The sequence below is a fragment of the Pyxicephalus adspersus genome, chromosome 7 (assembly GCF_032062135.1).
Source record: "Pyxicephalus adspersus chromosome 7, UCB_Pads_2.0, whole genome shotgun sequence".
NCBI lineage: Eukaryota > Metazoa > Chordata > Amphibia > Anura > Pyxicephalidae > Pyxicephalus > Pyxicephalus adspersus.
The window spans coordinates 6,964,557-6,985,909 of NC_092864.1; the positions used below are offsets into that span (position 1 = coordinate 6,964,557).

Below are 21,353 nucleotides of genomic sequence, written 5' to 3' on the forward strand. Positions count from 1 at the left end.
CTGAGGAGGGAGATATGAGAGATTCTCTTGCCAGGATGGGATCTGAGGGAGGGACACCCACTAGGTCCTCTAACATGCTTGTCCTGGACATTGACTGACAGGCTAGTGTGTGTGTTTATGTGTGTGCCTGTGTGACACGCCTACAAGGCTCATATCAAGTCAGCAAAAACAAAAAACCAAAGAGGGTCTCCTTTCTGTAAAGGACTGGGCCTGGTGTTATTGCATGGGCTGACATTGACCCTCCCCTTAACCAATTACAGCACAAGGTTGGGGTGTGGTCTTTCCAACTCCCTTATAAGCACCTCTCCAGCAAAGGTTCTCTCTGACAGCTTCTGTGTGGGGTCCGGGGTAAAGGTGTTCCAGTCTCCTGCTGAGGACAGAGAGCAGGAGATGAGCTGTTGAGCCACGGGTCGGCTCTTAAGGGAAAATACGCTGCAATACTCAGCTGCAGAAAAGGGGGATCTGACTATCAAAGACTCTGTCGACCATAAGAGGTGGGGGGGAGAAGAAACTTCTTTAACTTAAGGAAGAGGTGAGCCCTTTGTAACAGGGCTGAAAGGCAAGGATGGAGAACGCACACATCAAAACCACTGAGGAATGCCTGGCCTATTTTGGGGTCAACGAAAACACAGGTCTCTCTCCTGAACAGGTCAAGAAAAACTTTGACAAGTATGGACCCAATGGTATGTTGCAATCTCATTTTGTTACTTTTCTATGTGTGGTCTGTCAGTAGAAATTTGTTCCAAACTAAAAGTATCTACAGAGTGAAAGAACTGAAGAAAAAAGTTACACTGTTGGTCTAAAAGTTTGAAATGGGCTATTTTGGAGGGATAAAACCAAGGTTCAGACAGTATCTATTATTGGTCAAAAAAGCTTGAATTACCAAAAAACAAAACTGGCTAAGGATAAAGTAAATCTTTATTCTTATTTAACTCTAACCTAGGAAAAGCAAATCACTCATAAAATGTAATGTTTTAAAGAAGACTTAATTCATTAAATAGATACCTGTAAATCCAATTAATTTTTTTATTCTTTGAGGTTTGATTGAAAAACCATCTATGGTTTTTTTCTAGTGACTTTATTTTTTTTTTTATAGATCTTTGATAAACAAGGAATATAGGGGAAATTTGATTGTGAAACTTTACCCGTATCATTCCCTCAATCCTGAAGGGAATTAAATATAAATGGCACAAAGTGTGCCAAAGGTAACGGATGAATGTACAGAATGCAGATATTTATTCTAGGAAGCATAGTAGTATCACTGGTTAAGAGCGGAAGCCCGTCCTCTACATGTTCCATAAATACATGTGCCTTGTATTTAGTTCTTGCATGTTTGACTATGTAAGTGATGCACTTTGAATTGAAGGGCTGATGGAGTGCAAGACATCTGTTCTGTGCCACTTGTCACCCTGCTGTTACTGATAGGTCACCGTAGAAGATGAGTTCTGTTTTGTCTACACTGACAAGATGAGACTTCTATATCTATCTTTGCTTCTTGTTTCCCATACAATTGCTGCATTGAAGTATTTTTGGAAGAGGTGTATTTTGATGCATTTGTACTGATAAAATAGTTTTTATAGACTGCATGGGTATCTTCCACTGAGACATAACTCTGGGGTTCCCGGTTGTGTTATTACTGAGTTGCTATGATTGTCTTTTACTAGTCCCATGGGAAGATGAGGGGATATTTCTAAATGTCACATTCCTGAATTAGGAGCCACACATGTATGAGCTGGCCGGACAGTCTGAAGAGACTTGTGTACTGGCCTATAGGTAAAAAAGATTTTAAAAAAAGATGACGTTTCTGAAGTATATTTTTCTGTACTATATATATTATTGATAATGTGCAAATGGTGGGTGGTGGGTGCCATACTGTAAACTTTATATATAGATATAAAATCATGATTTTACATATGGGTTTTCAGTGATATAAAAGTGTATAGAGGTTATGCAGCAGATACTCTTCACTGCAAGTGTTATCTATAGATTTGCTCTTCACATACTTTACGTATCAGGTGACATCCACAGGACAGCATTACACTGAAGACATACTGTACATACTAGATATATGTAGGCCTAGTTAAAGATAAGAACATATAGATATTAAATGTGACTACCCCTATACATTGGAGCCTAGCTGGCTCCTCACATGGCATTGAGAGATATTTTAGAATTGGGGTATTAGATCCAGCCCATGATGTCACTCGCCTTAAACAGCCATCCCCGCTGTGTCCTTCAAGAGAGTCCCCGGCTACAAACTGCTGAGAGAAGAAATCCTTACCATGGTCTTCCCAAATCTCAATGTCAGCCAGTGTTCCCCAAAATACATTTATAATAAGTCATGCATAACTATATATAGACATATTGATAGTCCGGCTTACTTAAGCTGAAGGTCTAAATTTAACAGCAGACTTACATTTTGCATTGCTCAGTTGCATTTCAGATAGTAATACAAACAAATTAATATTTTACTAAGTAGAAGGGACAATACTAAAACTCCAAACATAGCACACTTATAGCAAGAACTAAAAGAAAGGTTACCGGCCTGCAATTTGAGGTCCTTTCACACATATCTAACACCGAAACTAACAAAGAAATTTTTTCCATCAGCAGAAAGAACTGCAAAATTTAACAAGCCTAATGCTTTTCACCAAGCACCAAAATGAACTGATCATACTTACCTAAAACTGCATGCCCTAACCGGAGGTTACCTAGCTAATTTTCATTTTTTTTTAGCCATGGCGCCAAAAACTAGATCTGAGTTTCAAAACCTAATATCTTACATTTTTGTCCCGTTCTAGAAGAGACACTTCATTAACCATCCAACTTACATCATATTTTGCGCACAAAAAGGTCAAAGGGCACCAGTGAGGTTTTTGCACCATTACTTTGACCAGAATAACACAGCGTGGTCCAAGATCCCAATATACATGTCCAGGAGCATTCTGTTCCCTCAGCATGAGGCACATACATAGTATCTGCGTGACATAAACTGACAGCAGGATTTACAAAGCTGTCACATAACCCCGAGACTAGCCTCTTGCAAAAACATCATCAACATGGTCATGTGACAACGCATTTGCTTCAGGCTTGGCCACAATTACACTTTAACCTTCAATGTCTTTTGCAAAACTTGTACAGCCCTTGCAAATCATTTCCACTTTTTTTTATAAAATACTCAAACATACTAGTTCTGTTTAAAAAAAAATATGCAGCCATTTTTTTTTTTTCGTTAATATAAACATTGTTTATTGAAGGTTAGATTGTACATAGCACTTGAGACATGAAAAAAGGAATTCTAATGATTGTTCTGGAACCCCATTGCTTACATTTTAGCAATTCGGGCCTACAGCATCTAATATAGACAGTATGGAATTATATTCTCCTTGTAGTAATCATATAATAAAATCATATTAGATGGGGGGGTGCCACAAATATTAGTGAAAGGATAACTAATTGTGTTACTAAATCAACATCAGTGATGAAAAAGACAAGTGTGCCTATAGAAAAATAGATGGTATACTTAAGTCTTCCAACATAGTCTTCCAACATAGTAATGTGAAATATATCCACAAAAAGAATTATTTGCACAACTTAGCTTTAACAACTTTAACACAACTTTGAAGTACATTAGGTACTATAGACCAACTATAGGCAAAGGTCCAGATAACTGTGGACATACACACAAACACACATATATACATAAAACATTTGAAAATAAAAATATATGCTATCATTATTACTTTCTCCTAGCATGGGCACTTACAATTGCTGTGTCATTGTGTTGCCAATTTTTTCTGCACATAAATCTTATTTTTTAATTTTTTTGTTAAGCCTACCCACTAATTTTACTCTTTTCTCTCTTTTTTGCCTGCTTCGATGAACAGAGCTCCCAGCAGAGGAGGGTAAGTTTTTTTCACATTATTATACATGTATTGTATTGGTGAGGTGTGCTATGAAGGTGGCCTCCATAGTAATCAATGGCGTTATAAAGTCTTGTACGTGAATGAGAACTGATAGAATCTTATTTCTTTCCCAGGAAAGTCAATTTGGGAGTTAGTTTTAGAACAGTTTGAAGATCTGCTTGTCCGGATTCTGCTGTTGGCTGCTGTTATATCATTTGTAAGTATACACAAGCTGCACATAGTACTTAATGACCTTATTCAGCTAAACAACCAAACAACTTTCTTTATCAAAAGACAGCCAACGCCAAGTGTAGATCAGTTAAGATTGCACTTGTAATTATTAATCAGCTGCTGGTGAAATACAGTCTGTGTGCACATTTTTACATTATTTTTATATTATATTTTATAATGTCCTTTTATGATGTGACTTTAGTCTTATTTTGAATTTATATTAGTCAAAATGCTAAATGCATAGATTATCAGAAAGTGATCATACTAGGCCTTCAAGTTAAAGGCTGGACGACAGGAAAGTGGAGCATTGTCCATAGTAGCCATATTCTAGGTGTCAAGTCTATCTTAAGAAAATGAAGATGATCACCAAAAGGGTTACTTTAGTTGTCAAACAAATATTGTGTGCTAATGGGCTCTGGTCCTTCCTTTTTAAATAGAGAAAAGTATTTTTCTACTAGTGAACTCTATTAGTCAGGGAACAGTGGGTCCTGAATGTGCATTGATACATTTGAGGATGGATAAGTCTTAAGTAATCAACGTTTTTAAGGATATCTGCTAATCTACACCGGCCTAAAATTTTCTAATACTTTGTTCACTGGCAGATGCACCTTTGACGCTGCACATCTATGACCCTGATGTTTAGAATATAATCATAGTAACTTATTCTGGCCCCTGGACTAAAAGCATCCGTGTTTAGATTGTGGACAATGTCAGTTAACACCGCCCGTTATCAAACACCTCCTCTTTATCACACAAGAATAAAAACATACCTAACCTGGACACTACACCATGCTAACAGACAAAGATGGTCTGCATTCATTAAAAATTAATAATCATTACACCTATGCTAGATGGAAGATTTAACTAACTCTTCAAATAATGGCACCTATTTTTTATAGGTGATAGCCAATGACTTGGACCATTTGTTAGCCCAACATTAAATAGATCTTCCTTCCCTTGTAAGGCTGGTAGCTTTCCTTGGTTTCCCAGAACCTTTATTTTGTGTATGGCCACATGCTACTCAAGCATATATGTAATACTGGTAGTTCGAAAGAGTTAACTGGGTTCTAACCCTGACCTTTTCTTTCCCCAATGAGCGGCACATTCTGCAGGTTAAATTTGTCTTGAAGATAACATGATCCGGCCAGTGGCCAGCTCAAGTGTCAGACAGCTGCTGGGAGACTGCAGGAGGAGGCCGCTGAGAGAAGGGAGGTCAGGGGAGACAGCAGGAGTTCCTTGCTGCCTCTGAGTGACAGCCCCGCATGGCTGTGTGTTTTCTGAGGGCAACAGCTGCATGAAGCATGAGAGGGCCCCATAAAATAGCTGTAAATCTACTCCACTGTAACCCAAGAGCCTGTTTATAATGACAGCGGTTCTGCCATGATACTGTGCTGTGCAGAACCGCAGCACACCAGCCTAAGCAGCGGATCCATTAAGGTAAAATGTGCAAAACACAAAATGTGACAATATAGTAAACTAAATCCGTAACATGGCAAATTGATCAATATGATACCTCCATTCTTGAATAAACACATTGCAATCCCAATAAAGCAGTCCATCTTCAGTGATATGTAAGATTTCTTCTCAAGAACAAAGACATGCAAGGTGTTAAGCAATACCAGGAGCTATTGTTTAGTGCTTTGGGACATGTTGATAGAATTTGAAACTTTGCAGTTATGGTATATTTATCTATAGAATGAACAAGATAAGCAACATACAAACTTGAAAACCAATTCTCATTTTATAATAGTCAAAATGCACAAATAAATATGAAACCATATTGCACAGACTCCTTTCCAGGAATAATCAACAAATACTCGATTGCAAATGTGTACAGAAATCAACCAAACATTTATTGAAAGAGTATAAATCATTTGATTTAATCAAGGAACCTTACAGACTCACTAAGTAATAATAAGGGTTACTCTAGAAACTAGTGAACAAACTAGAGACACCTTATATGTTTCTTTTAATGGGTAATGCTACATTCTGTGTACCAGTTTGAAGTGGGGGAAAAATATGACGACGTACCTGATGAACGTGTTTTCTTTCAGGTGCTGGCCTGGTTTGAAGAAGGTGAAGAGACAGTCACAGCCTTTGTGGAACCCTTTGTCATCCTCTTGATCTTGATTGCTAATGCCGTTGTAGGAGTCTGGCAGGTAAGTACACTCACAGTGCTGGTTTTTCTCCGGTACTACTGACTACTAATTACTGAGGAAATAACAGCAACTTCACACTAATCCTTATATTAAAATGGTATAAATAATGTTTTAAGAAGAAATATTTTTAATTGCCCTTTTTTACTTCATTAAAAGGCTTTTTTATGACCACAGCGGTTATTTAGGCTTTGTTATGTTCAGCTTTTTGAATATAAAAAAGGACCTGTGGTTTGTCAAGTACAGTCCTAGTTATTGTTAAAGGTGTATTAAGAAGAATACTATATGATATGGAATATAGCACCTGAACTGCTACATGCAGGTTTGGTAGCAAGTCATGAAAGACACTGCTGAACCAAAGATGACTTTTAATTCTCAACCATGGGTAGGAACTTAAAGGCAACACATGAATGAGCTTTACAAGTAAATATTTTTAAAACCTTCTGATTATGGTAAAGGGGTTCCCAAATCTATCTTTAGGTTTGTCCTGCATTCCATGTTTAGTGGATTTTCTTAGATTCATTGGTTTTAAGTCACAGTTCCCACTGCACTTCTCTGTTGGGATCTTTATGTGCTCTGCTGGCAAGGCCTGAAGAGGGGGCATTGGGGGGTACAACCACTGCCATGCCACAAATGCTTATACATTTTTAGAACTTAATAAATGAGGATTTCTTTTAAATCATAACAAATATTATAAACATAATAAACAAAACAATGTCCTAAACAAAAATGTCCTTACTGCAATTTAGGAAAGAAATGCTGAAGATGCTATTGAGGCTCTTAAGGAATATGAACCTGAGATGGGAAAAGTCTACCGCAGTGACAGAAAATCTGTACAAAGAATCAAGGCAAGAGAGATTGTACCAGGAGATATTGTGGAGGTTGCAGGTAAGCATCCTTATGCCTTACAATTCCAGAAAATGTATTTTTTCCTATGTATGTCTAGCTCATCCAAAGCCACTTTTTAAAGGAACATTTTTCTAACCATTATATAATACATTATGCAATGAATAGACTTTATACTTTATACTATATAGGTTGGCAGTTTCTGTTAATACCATCTCCGCTTTTGCTGAGAGCAATGCATACAAAATCCTATTACTGGCTTTTGATTGTACGCACTTACCTGTGCATGTTAGGTTAGGGTTGTGCATTGTATAATGTGGTAAATACCCAAGACTTCACCCAAACAAAAACAAGACATACTATTTCACAAGGTGGATTAAGCACGATATTATATTTGCCAATAAACCAACATATTGCTGACCTATGGGGCACTTTAATGCTGAAGTTAAAACACTTGCTAAAATTGTTTCTTTTTAATTACAAATCTTTTTTAGATTTCTACACAGCGATATCTGCATATAACTGCTTGTAAACTGTATGGAAATATGCAGAACTCCAAAATAATTCTAGATCCATCTAGATACAATGAGATGGTGTATACTGAATTGCAAAGTATAGGATTTTCTGAAATACTACTTACAATATAGCAATCAAGGTATCCGCTGGCTATAACCATTCATACAACCTTGTATGTCTTTAAATAACTAAACCATCTTCATATATCTTCTTTAAACAAGGTTTGTTATTTGTTAAAACCCTGAGGTGTTGTTATGAATTTAAGTTTGACAAGAAGTAGCATACAAGGAGAAGAACGCCATTAACTGGGAGTTAGCACTAACCCATGTCAAATACTTCCATTATAGAAGATCCCTGGTTTGTCTTTGGAGTATTAATTGAAAGATATATGTGACTGAATTTCAAAACCTGAACCCCTACCATGGGTATTATGAGTGGTTTACACTCCATAGGTCATGTTTATTGTTATGGAGAATGACAAGTGAAGAGTGGCCACTCCAAGGTGGCTAGTAAAAGAGACGGTAAGATCTCACAAGAAGAACCTCAAATATATATAAGATGCCCACCAGACTACCAAAGCACCTGAACTTTAGGGTAGAATAATGACTTAAACAGCAGTATAAATTTTAGGTACTTTAAAAGACAATGCAACAATGATAAAGGTTCCTTCAATGACCACACAAAACCATAAGCATATCCAAAATAAAGACACGTTACCTTTGTTGGAGTTACTGCTCCGGGGTTTTCACATTGACTTGTTCTTCCTTCCTAGTTGGTGACAAAGTCCCAGCTGACATCAGACTTATCAGCATTAAATCCACAACCCTGCGTATTGACCAGTCTATCCTGACAGGTAAGATAACCATTTCCTTTTTATTACCGGCAAACCTGTTATTATTATTATTATTATTGATACCTTGTTCAATCATAAATATGTTGAACATGTCTGACATAAAAATGTTTGCGTCCAACAGGAGAGTCTGTCTCTGTCATCAAACACACAGAAGTTGTTCCCGACCCCAGAGCTGTCAACCAGGACAATAAAAACATGCTGTTCTCCGTAAGTGATTTTGATATTGGCGCTTATTATTGGGTTTTTCTTTATTAAATTTGTTGTTCTTGTGGAACAATTGATAACCATCCTTCTTTTTCCCAGGGTACCAACGTAGGGGCTGGAAAGGCTATTGGTGTTGTCATTGCCACTGGCCCCAACACTGAGATTGGTAAAATTCGTGATGAGATGGCAGCCACTGAACAGGAAAAGACCCCCCTGCAGCAGAAACTTGATGAGTTTGGAGAACAGCTGTCCAAAGTCATTTCCCTCATCTGTGTTGCAGTATGGCTTATCAACATTGGACACTTCAATGACCCCATCCATGGTGGCTCTTGGATCAAAGGTGCCATCTATTACTTCAAGATTGCTGTGGCTCTGGCTGTTGCTGCCATCCCTGAAGGTAAGAGCATTACTCTCTAGGCTCACAGTAGTGTATATAGATAACCAAAAATGGTACATGACTTTACTAAGAGTGGCTCTTTGCACAAAGGTCTCCCTGCTGTGATCACCACCTGTCTGGCCCTGGGTACAAGACGTATGGCCAAGAAGAATGCCATTGTCAGGAGCTTGCCATCTGTAGAAACCCTTGGTTGCACCTCAGTCATCTGCTCTGACAAGACTGGTACTCTGACAACCAACCAGATGTCCGTCTGCAGGGTAAGCAAATAAAATATTTTATTGACATGCCATAATCTAATATGTTTAATTTACTTGTATTAACACTTTATTTGACTATCTGGTATTCAAATGAATAAAAAATGTAAAAAGGTTATGTTTTGTTTTTTAATAGATGTTTGTGCTTGATAAAGTTGAAGGCGATATCTGCTCCCTGAATGAATTCACTATTACTGGATCCACCTATGCCCCTGAAGGAGAGGTGTAAGTTTAATCAGTTAGATACTAAATACAAATATTTCAGCCGTACGTTCTATTCTTTAATTCATAGTTCTGTGAACTGTAATAGAATTGGGAACACTAGAGGAGTTTCTGTGTTGGGCCATTTCACTAAGTGCCATGCTAGAGACTACATTCTTACCTAAAGCCCATTTTTTTTTTTTGTTTTATCAGTACAAATCATTATTCTTGTTTTACCTTCTATCATTTCATTTTAGCACCTTTTACTCAGTGATGCAATTTGGATTCATCCATCATTTTCTGTCTACTATGCTCTTCTGTACAACTCATGGTTCATGGTTGTTTTAAAACTCGCTCCTTTTACATTACAATATATCTGCTGCTTTTGTTATGTTATCCCTTTTTAATTTGTTTACTTATATCTGCACATCTACATTCCTTGTCCTTCTTTTCTAAAAAAAACATCTCTCCCTCTCTCAACAAATCTTTTCTCCTGTCATCCTCTCCTGGTGCCCTCTGTCTTTTTCTGTGGTGTCCTCCCAGTCAAAAGAATGATAAACCTGTGAGAGCTGGTCAATATGATGGGCTGGTGGAGTTGGCCACAATCTGTGCACTTTGCAATGACTCTTCTCTTGACTTTAATGAGGTAAAAACACAATGAGTGAACGCGAGGTGGATTTTTACCATGCAGCTATGTTTACCTAACAATGCATGTGCTCATATTTTTGTGAACTATGTTCTAAATACTAAAATTTAGGATTTGTGACTATACTATTTTTGAACTGTCATTTTGTGGCCTTGGCTGGGTTCAACTTAGAAGTAATTTGAAGATAACAATTTAAACATTTTTAAGATTTATTACTTGGCTGCTAGTGTCGGTCTTGTTCAAAAAAAATCCTGTTTCTTTCTCATCTCTGGCTTCAATATTTATAAGCCTAGGCCAAGCATGCATCCCATTGCTAATTCTATATTTATATACTTGTTTAGGATTAATACCAGATAAATCATTTAATCTTCAATTTAAGCACAAGCAAAGATCCATATTTTTTTACTATAAGTCCAGAGATAGTTTTGTAGTCATAGGCTTACAATGAGACACTTTTACAATTAAAGTGTTAAGCCAACCGAGACTTGATACAAACTTACAGTTTGGAAAAGTAAAGAAACTTAGCTGTAAAGCAAAGAAGGGACAACACTCGAAGTTAGTACACAGAAAATAATTTTCACTTCCAATTTAATTTACAATCTAAAAGAATTATCTGATCTCAAATGAATTGATAAGATGTGTTCTATGGAAAGCACAAAAGTCATGTCAGGTGTAGAAATGATTGGATCAAATCCAAAAACTTTCTGGAAAAAAACACATCAAATGGCAGAATATCATCCATGTGCAAAAATTTGTCTTCACCTATACAAAAAAATTAAATGAATTGGTTGTCAAGCACAAAGCTGACATTGTTTCTGTACTTGCAAGCCCTAGACTTATGGTCCTAGCAGGACAGATAATTTAGGAAAGGTACTCACTATAAACTTTTGTAAAGCATGCAGTAGTTTCTTGCTTTAATTAATCCAATAGTAATTTCGGAAAAATATTCAAAATCATACTAATCCAGTTTATGTGTCTTCTGTGGTGACATCAAGAATATTTTAGCCCAGAACTTATGATTTTTATCTTTTCTCTCCACCAGTCTAAGGGTGTGTATGAGAAGGTTGGTGAAGCTACTGAAACTGCTTTGACAACACTGGTTGAGAAGATGAATGTATTCAACACTGATGTAAAGAGCCTATCCAAAGTGGAGCGTGCCAATGCTTGCAACTCTGTAAGTGCCATCAGATCTCCTAGCGATCAACAATAATCTTGACCTATGTTATTTCCAACAGTTTTATTTTTATTTCTTAGTTGTATGTAAAAAAAGGTAAAACACAGCAAGGTTGCATCTACATTTCTAGTCATAAAAATAAAAAAGGGAATCGCATAAAAATGCTTTGATAGGAGGAATAGCAGGGTTAGACACAATTGTTTAACACAAGAATATATAACCATTTAATTCTTAGTGCTACTGCCCAACATGTGACAAGTTATCCCAGCTTGCTACCAATATAGAAAGCTAATTACAACATATAACTCACAATTTACTGGCTGTAGTATTTCAAGAGACTTTCTTTACCAGACACCTGGACTGGACTTGTCATGTACAAGAAACTTAACACTGATCTAGAAATCTGCTCCTTAATGATCCAGAAACAGAAATACGTAACAGAATATACCAAATACCTAATATTGTAGACAAAACTTGAGAAGCTTTAGATTATAAAACTAAAAAAATGCATTGCAATATATGAAACATTAAAGATTAGTATTTCATAACTGTCAAGAAAGTCCAGCTGCTTTCTTCGGGTCTATAATTCTGTTCTGAAATAGACCTTAAGAGCTGGAGAGATCAGATTACACATATTTCAGGATCTGTCACCCAAGAGGGACACGCAAGCCACCTTTCTCCTTGCTGAGTTATGGCTAATTGACTGGATGTCTTAGTAAACACAGGGTATCTCTAGGTATGCTAGTTTTATTATTGGAAAGTCAAGCATGTCTTGCAAACTGAGTGTCATGCACAATCTGCATTCAAATATTCATTGAAAAAAAAAACACAATCATACAAATAATTCCAATCTGCATAACATATTTTGAGAATATGGTAGTTTGTATTAAATAGGATAAGTTATTAACTAAAACAGCATTTTATGTAATTGCCTATTTACAGGCGGCCACGAGTAAAAGGCAATCAATGCCATCAATGAAACCCCTAACAGAGCAAAACTTTCTATCCTTTAACTTAGGTTATCAAGCAACTGATGAAGAAGGAATTCACCCTTGAGTTCTCCCGTGACAGGAAATCTATGTCTGTCTACTGCTCACCTGCCAAGGCTTCCCGTGCTGCTGTTGGCAACAAGATGTTTGTGAAGGTAAGATCTAATATTCAGCCTTACATAACCACAACTGACAGAAATGACTGAAAAGAAAAACACTGACTTGGTTTAACATGAGCTATAGCACCGGCCATTTGTGCTCTCTAAACACTTTAGGTACTTTAACAAATGTTAGTGCACTGAAATACATATATTTATGTACATTTTTTATATATGTCATACTGCCTTCAAAAAATCATTCGATACATATAACACTGCATTGCATACAGAGCTAGATTTGGGAGCATTAATGTGTTTTTTTAGCTCATCTTTGTCATATATTGTGTTTAATATAGGGTGCCCCAGAAGGTGTGATTGACCGTTGCAACTATGTACGTGTGGGCACAACTCGCGTACCCCTCACTGCTGCCATTAAGGACAAGATTTTGTCTGTAATCAAAGAGTGGGGTACAGGAAGAGATACCCTGCGTTGTCTGGCTCTTGCCACAAGGGACACTCCACCAAAAAGAGAAGATATGGTTCTGGATGACTCCACCAAATTCATTGACTATGAGGTAACGTGGAAATACTAAGGCACAATGTACAAAAGACAATATGATGTAAAGCAGTGTACATAAGAACATGCAACAATAGGGTTTTTTGCTAAGGGAATATAGGCTGCTCACACAGCTAAGTGAGTTATCCCCTTGCAAGGGTTATATCACATAGCTTAGTAAATGAGCTCTGGTAAAGTCAAAGATCCAATCTTTGTTTTTTGTAGATTTCCCTGCACATAATTAGTTATTCTGTGCAATGTGAACTATCACCACTGCAATCAATAAGCTAAGTGAATTATTCCTTGCAAGGTGATAATTGACCTTTGGTAAGTGAACATCCTAAATAGCTTTAGTAAATCACCCCCAAATGCATGTAAACCTGTTTTCTGTTCAAATGCCATCACAATATTGTGTATGTATTGATTACACTGCTGAAGCTAATTCATCTGTTATTCCATAGACTGACCTCACATTCGTTGGCTGTGTGGGAATGCTGGATCCCCCACGTAAAGAGGTCATGGGCTCCATTCAGCTTTGCCGTGAAGCTGGTATCCGTGTCATCATGATCACTGGTGACAACAAAGGCACAGCTATTGCTATCTGCCGTCGTATTGGCATCTTTGGTGAGGATGATGATGTGTCTAGCCGTGCCTTCACTGGTCGTGAGTTTGATGACCTGCCTCCTGCTGAACAAAGAGATGCCTGCAAGCATGCTTCCTGCTTCGCCAGAGTCGAGCCAACTCACAAGTCCAAGATTGTTGAGTTCCTGCAATCCTTCGATGAGATTACAGCTATGGTATGTAAATAAATTGCATGGACTTTTTATTTCTTCAGAATATTTCACACTTGTTACAGATTGCCTTACTGTACTGAATTTGAAAAACACAATGCACTTTTCTGCTATGATGGTCTAACATCATGTATCACTTCTTCTGGCAGACTGGTGATGGTGTAAATGATGCCCCAGCTCTGAAGAAGGCTGAGATTGGTATTGCTATGGGTTCTGGTACTGCTGTAGCTAAGACAGCCTCAGAAATGGTGTTGGCTGATGATAACTTCTCCACCATTGTGGCTGCAGTAGAGGAGGGCCGTGCCATCTACAACAACATGAAGCAATTTATCCGCTACCTCATTTCCTCCAATGTAGGAGAGGTCGTCTGGTGAGTTTCCCATTTTTGGACATAATACATATATCCCAGTCTTGGGAGATTTAATCAAGACTTCAAGTTTCATTTCAATAAAGTGCTACGCTTCCAGTTATATTTCATAAGAATGTAGTAATATTTTGGTTCACCCATATGCAGCTTATAATTTTCAGAGATCATTTCATTTATCTAGAAACCTAAATTTTAAATCCATCTTTTTGTTTTGAACAGTATCTTCCTGACTGCTGCTCTGGGCCTGCCCGAGGCTTTGATCCCTGTACAGCTGTTGTGGGTGAACCTGGTCACAGACGGTCTCCCTGCAACAGCCCTGGGCTTCAATCCTCCTGATCTGGACATCATGGATAGAGCACCACGTAGCCCCAAGGAGCCCCTCATCAGCGGATGGCTTTTCTTCCGTTACATGGCCATTGGAGGTATGGTGCATAGCTTTGTCTGGCAAGTGAGCAGATTACTTTTATCTTGTTTTTGAGTCATGGTCCTGGTAATAACCACATAAATTGTTCTTCTATGCAGGCTATGTCGGTGCAGCCACTGTGGGTGCTGCTGCCTGGTGGTTTATTTGTGCTGATGATGGACCTAATGTAACGTTTTATCAGCTGGTAAGGATACATTTTTGTAACAAATATTCTGTCTTTCAAAAAAAGATAGTTTTGTCTCTAATTGGGCATTGCTACATGTGCACATTTCTGTTACTCCAGCTTGAATGTTGTATTTTATGAAATGTTAAGGGTTTTTAATTTTTTATTTTCAGAGCCACTTCATGCAGTGCACAGAGGACAATGCTGACTTTGAGGGTCTTGAATGTGAAATCTTTGAATCTCCAGTTCCAATGACCATGGCTCTGTCTGTATTGGTCACAATTGAGATGTGCAATGCTCTCAACAGGTAAGCACATCCAAATAACAGAATCTTCATATTTATTCTGTCACAGTTTATCAGTGACTAATATCTAAAGGACATAAAGACGCATCATTTTTTTAAAAACGTTTCTTCTAACAGTCTTTCAGAGAACCAGTCTCTGGTCAGAATGCCCCCATGGTCCAACATGTGGCTGCTGGGCTCCATCTGCCTCTCCATGTCTCTCCACTTCCTTATCCTCTATGTTGAACCTCTGCCCGTGAGTCTTTTTTTTTTAATACATTGTATTCAAAATTTTGAAAAGAGAACATATTCTACACTTAGTAATCACAAATGTGTATCAACAAGGTCAGAGACAATAAAGTGTTAAGCAAATACAAGAGGAAAATAGAAACAAGTAAGGGGAACAATGCATAAACAATAAATTGTGAGTTTTAAAGTTGAATGATATAAAAGGCACCCCAGGCTTTAAGCATTTGCAAAAAATACCAGAATTTTTATTGAATACACCCAACTAACTTTTAGTTTACCTACTGTTTATAAAGTGTAATTCTGGCAAACATAATGCATTATTTATAAGAGATCAACATCTCCTAGCATCATCCAGAATTATATTATTACTAATATTTAAAAGTATTTATATAGCGCCAACATATTACACAGCGCTGTATATTAAATAGGGGTAGCAAATGACGGACAGTACAAACAATGACGCAGGAGGAGAAAAAGACCCTGCCCATTATATATCAGGAAGAAATTGTTTTTTTTTTACTTTTAAAACTAGCATTCTTTAAACAAATCATTTCTTTCAAAGCTACAAACAAATACTTGTATTTGCAAACACATCTAGGTAATCTTACAAGTTAATGACATATTTTATAGTATTAATGTATATTTAAGAATTTAGACATTTATTAACTATACTACCGGACCTTGTCTGATCCTGTTTTTTGTCTATTACTCAGATGATCTTCAAGTTGACACCTCTGAGCGTGGCTCAGTGGTTTGTTGTACTGAAGATTTCCATCCCTGTCATCCTATTGGATGAGCTTTTGAAATTTGTTGCCCGTAACTACCTTGAAGGTAAGTACGATCATTTTATTTTCCAGCAATGGTGGCTTCCAGACACCTATCTGTAACATTCATAATGTTCAAGTAAATTTACCTATTCAATGAAAAGTGGTACACACTTGCAGGATTCTTGTTCCCTAAATACTTGTTTCCTATCACAGTCTCAGTATAATGATCACTTCCCTGGACAGCTTATCCAGAAAAGCAGCAAAGTCAAACAGTGATAAAGATTCCTTGCATTTTTATGCTGATACATTTATTGTTATTCACCAAGACAATTATGAATAATTTTAGGGTTAGAAAGATTGTAATTTTAAATGTACAAAAAGGAGCTCATGTATCACTGTTTGAATGCTAAGTTTGGATAAGTTACAACCATTACTAATTTTCATTTCCATTTCTAATGTCTTTATATTAAACCAGTATTTTTCTATCCTTTCCCATAGGATAAATCTTTCCTTACCACTTCCCTGTTGTTTTTTAACAGGTATCCCATCACATTGCATGCACTGACACAATTATTGTCTTTAGCATCTGCATGTAGTTATCCTCATTCAGTCTCCTTCATGTGCTGCTCCATTGTCTGTCATCTGTAACTAGTCAGTCTCCTCATCCAATTCTTCAGTGCATTTACTACAGCTAAAGACATTTTTAATTCCCAGCACAATCATATGCATTTAAAATGAACTTTTATATGATTCCCAATCAAGTCCTTTCACTATTCACCAATCTAATCTATTCTTTGCACCAATCTGTCAAATATAACTCTACCAACTACTAAACATGTTTACAATACATGACAAATCCGTTCACTAAAACCTGTAATTAAACAATAACATTCCTTCAAACACCTCAAACATGCTTAAATATTTAACAATATTCTGTATACCAATTCCCTTTTACCCCATCTGGGACTTTGCCTTTTTGCCAGGGTTGCTTCATTATCTACACTACGCAATATACAATTTATTTAGATCAGGGGTGTCCAACTCCATGAGGGCTATGTACAGACCAGACATTTTTTAAAAACAGGAGTCATTTTCTAACTCTTTGTGGACCACTATTTACTAAATTTACGACTGGCTGTGAGGATTCCAGCCCTTGGGCACTGGAGTTAGACGGCCCTCACACCTATTCTCTAGTCAGCTACTCTCGAGTCATCATACCACCAGCATACCAACCGAAAAGCAACTTGTTCTGTCTTACAACCTGTATATACAGCTTTGTTGTAAATGTCAACTTTTCAGCAATCATATGATATGAAATTTGTATCATATGTCCTTGTCAGCTTCATTTTTGTGCTGGAAAAAACAAATTGAAATGAAATATTTGAGAACAAAATAATAGATCTTTGGTTTTGGAAACATTTTGTTAACAAGTATAAGCCTTCTTTGTTCTCAAAAAATGTATTACTTGTTTCTGATAAAATTTTAAAAAAGCTGCATGAAAAAAAGCCGATGAGTTGTATCTATATATTTGCTGCTTTTGTTTGAGCCAAAAAAAAAAGAAATTCAGTGCATGATTGCAATACACAGTTCAGGTAATAGAATGCAGGTCTGTGCTCAGCTTGAGGTAAGTTACTAAAATTCAAGGTGCTAAATGTTTTTTAAAGGGTAGTCTGTCTGGGTTGCCCATTCCAAGCAGAAATTTTTTTAACAAGTATCATTAAATTCTGCTAGGAACCATTCATTTTAGTATAGACACCACCGATTCTCCACATTCAGATGTCTGTTATGTACAGTACAGTGTGTATATGGCTGGATACCCTAGGTAATTTAAACATGATTTCTGAGAGGTTGCAAACTGTAACTATTTCAAAAAAATAAAATAATATTCATACTGTTTATAATTTAAAAGGGCACACACTGAAAAACATTTCATATGTAGAATGTTGTCTACAAACTCTTAGCAACAAAAGCATGAAGTTTAGCATAGGAAATGTTTCTCTTAATCTTCCTCTGACCTTTCGCAAAGAAAAAGGCATAAAGAAGCTGTTATACTGATAGCACTGGTTATTACAATGGATCTATAGTATAGGTCTACCATCTTGGTAGAGGCACATAGCTGCCCTTTCTCCAGTCAGAGCTTCTATCCTCCTCTTTCTAATATCTGGAGGATTAATAATATTAGAGAAGCAGATGATGTGTAGGATAAAGTATAGATTCATAGAATGGATGAAGCAGAAGCTGGGAGATCCTAGCACTGCAAATTTTCAGGTACAGCTTCCTCTCCAGTAAGAATAAAAGTAATCAGCATGAAATCTCATTCCGAATCTTGCGAGAGTTGCAAATACACAGCTATGAGGTATAAAAGTGTCTAGGTACAACAAGAACATTCAACAGCAAATCTTCGGTTTTTATATTCACTACCCCCAACATTACACATAAGTTTTGCTTTTATTAATAAAAGTTACACATAAATAAAGAGCTTTCTGGACAACGCATCTAAGTCTGTGATCATATGAAGCAATTTATTAAATAAAGAAATGAAAACACACATAGATATGCGAGTACAAGAACTGATTTGGTTAAAAAATAGCTTGCAAGTCTCTAACTATAATCTTTTCTTCCTTTTTTTTTACAGAAAAACCCCAGTAAAAGGAAATCAGCTTTTTACTGAAATAAGTCAGATATCAGCCCAAACCTCCATTAAGACTTTCTATTACACTGTCCCCTTTCTGATGTCTCATATCAATATTCTGAAACACATCACTGCCAACCTTCCATCCGTCTTACCAATGCCCTTACCTCCTGGCGTCCACCAGGACCGACTGCAAGGGCTGGGTTATTGATGGGCTGTTTTTCTGTTTTTTTTCCAAGTGCCTTCAAAGTTGTGCTTCCAATTTTGCCCCTTTTTATAGCACTCCCCCTGTCATGCCTCAATTTTTCTGCATACAAGTGAAGGAAAATATCACCAAGCTGGAGTTTACCAGGACTAAGAATGCCTTTTTCTTCCCCCAGTGTCTCCCCTCCATCAGTGAAAGTTACCAAGCCAGTGTTTTGTAAATGGCAGCGTCATGTTATCCTGTCCCCAGCCCTCTGTGGGAGTTGCAGCTTGTAGCAAAGAAAAAAAATGGAAGCGGGAAAAACCAAATGAAAACTGTTCTAGCTATTTATTAAAATTTAACAATAAGTTAAAATCATTACCGTTGTCTGTATCATTATATTTTGGGGAAGGAGAGTTTGCTTACAGCAAATAAGGGGGTTCCGCATTTGCAGTATTAGAACTAAACACATGCGCAGCTCAGTACAATATGAAAAAGACTGGGATCAGGCACATACATTTGCTCAAATGTTATTAATCATTACATTTAGTTCTGTTTTAATGAAGTGCAGATTAATCAGATCAACATGGAGGTTGTTATATACCCCATAGCAATAACACAGGGAATGTTTAGCCTCTTTTGATAAATGTCATTGTGAAGACCATTAGCAGAACAGCATTTATTAAATATCTGCAAGTTTCCAAAAACTATAGCTCTCTAAAGCTGTGTGAAGCAATCTTGTAAGATCTGTTAGGGCCAGTTCACACATATTGGCTCCTCTATACTGCAGAGGTGGTATAATAGGCCTGATTTATAAAAGCTCTCCAATGCTGGAGAGGATATACTTTCCCCAGTGAAGCTGGGTGATTCAGCAAGCCTGGAATGGATTCCTTAAGTCATTACTATTTGTAAGCACGTTTTCAAACCAGGAGCAGATCCATTCCAAGTTTGCTGGATCACCCAGCTTCACTGTGGAAAGTATATTCTCCCCAGCCTTGGAGAGCTTCAATAAATTAGGGATCTGCGATTGTGGAGGCCTGAGGCCTTTTATACTGTACAGGTGTATAATTGAAGAGAGCTGGGATCCTCAATACTACATAGCTGGTATGGGAAGTGGGCGGATGAGACATTCTAAACTGTACAAGGGATATGGGGGAATCCTCTATAATGTACAGATGGTATATTGGGGGGATAAGGCATATAAGGTATGGGGGGGGGTAAATCCTCTATATCAAGAAGGTGGTATAGCTGGGAAGGGGGAAAGCTGAGATCCAGGAATGCTAGCCTGATCCAGCAATTTACTATCAGATCAGGAAATGTTCCCATCCACTATCTGTAATCACTATTGAATCTATGGGGTTGTTCTTTATGGCTAGTTTGGGGATTCTTTGCTACCTATAGTCTAGACACTATTAAAAAATAATGTACTTTATATATATTTATATATTACTGTAATGTACCGTATATATATTTTAGCCAAGACAGTAACCCCACTCCTATCTTTTGGAGTCAGGGAGGAGGACTCTCCATTATTATTATTAGTATGCAGGCAAACAACACACAATGGTAAAAGTAACAAATGCTTTTTTTCCCACAGCTATGTTTTCTTTATATTTGGTTATCAACATAACAAATAGAATATTTTAGAGTCTGGGCAAAGGTTTAGAGCAATATAACATTTGTTAAATAATACATTTTATATAAATGTAATAAAGGTGTAAATACCCTTACAAAAAAAACAGGAAACTTAGCTGGAAAGAGGGACAGAGGAACTTGAATCTGAAAGCGGGTCGTACTAGCCAAGCTTCCTGAGCCCCGCTCGCTCATGGTTAAAAGTTCCAGCGTTGCAGAAGTCATAATCTTAATTGGCGCATGACCCTGTGTCATGTTTAATGATCAAATATGTAAAAGGGAAGTCAGGGAAGCCATAAGGGAAAAGGTAAAAATCTTTAAAAAATGTGAGAAGGCAGGTTCATTATTGCAGAAGGGAAGGTCGATGTCTCTTCTGTAATAAAATAAATTTATCTGACCGTTCGCAATTTTTTTTATTTAGTGAATGAATAAGCGTGCATGAGCAGCTCAGTGTACAATGCCAGATATCCCAGCATGCCTCTGGGTGCAAGGAATGAACTCCCAAGCCCATGCGCAGCTCAGCGTACAATACCAGATATCCCAAAATGCCCCTGGGTGCCGGGAATGAATGAAGTCCAGTGCGCATGCGCAGCTCAGCATACAATGCAGATATCCCAGCATGCCCTTGGGTGCAAGGAATGAATGAACTTCCGTGTGCATGCGCAGCTTAGAGTGCAATGACAGGTATTCCAACATGCACCTGGCTAATTAGGATGGCTGAAAATCCGAAACATGGAAGGGGACCAGGTTAAGATGGCGGTGCTAACGATGCACAGGTAGGTTTGTTTTATTGACATCACCTGTCCCTTCTGCAATAAAGGAGCTGCATGCTCGC

At 37.4% G+C, this 21,353-nt stretch overlaps 1 protein-coding gene across 2 annotated transcripts; it reads left to right on the top strand.

Moving 5' to 3' along the window:
• The first annotated feature begins 326 nt into the window (after nucleotides 1-326).
• Nucleotides 327-19,265, top strand: ATP2A1 (ATPase sarcoplasmic/endoplasmic reticulum Ca2+ transporting 1). 2 transcript variants are annotated; one of them, XM_072417325.1, is made up of 23 exons: nucleotides 327-683; nucleotides 3,888-3,905; nucleotides 4,040-4,122; nucleotides 6,191-6,295; nucleotides 7,042-7,180; nucleotides 8,427-8,507; nucleotides 8,629-8,714; nucleotides 8,811-9,108; nucleotides 9,199-9,365; nucleotides 9,499-9,587; nucleotides 10,107-10,209; nucleotides 11,252-11,383; nucleotides 12,402-12,527; nucleotides 12,827-13,045; nucleotides 13,488-13,823; nucleotides 13,967-14,187; nucleotides 14,404-14,606; nucleotides 14,707-14,792; nucleotides 14,945-15,078; nucleotides 15,193-15,310; nucleotides 16,017-16,134; nucleotides 16,569-16,609; nucleotides 18,706-19,265. In XM_072417325.1, exons 1-22 carry the CDS (start codon nucleotides 566-568, stop codon nucleotides 16,571-16,573), a joined length of 2,985 nt encoding a protein of 994 aa, XP_072273426.1. In that variant the 5' UTR covers nucleotides 327-565; the 3' UTR covers nucleotides 16,574-16,609; nucleotides 18,706-19,265. The 2 variants fall into 2 exon arrangements, with proteins under 2 accessions (XP_072273426.1, XP_072273423.1); XM_072417322.1 differs by lacking the exon at nucleotides 16,569-16,609.
• The last annotated feature ends 2,088 nt before the right edge of the window (nucleotides 19,266-21,353 follow it).

Coding starts and splice junctions, on each gene's coding strand:
- ATP2A1 (XM_072417322.1), top strand. CDS start 566: ATGGAGAACGCACACATCAAAACCACTGAGGAATGCCTGGCCTATTTT. Junction 9,588..10,106: donor TATGCCCCTGAAGGAGAGGT/GTAAGTTTAATC, acceptor GTGTCCTCCCAG/TCAAAAGAATGATAAACCTG. Junction 15,079..15,192: donor ATGTGCAATGCTCTCAACAG/GTAAGCACATCC, acceptor TTCTTCTAACAG/TCTTTCAGAGAACCAGTCTC.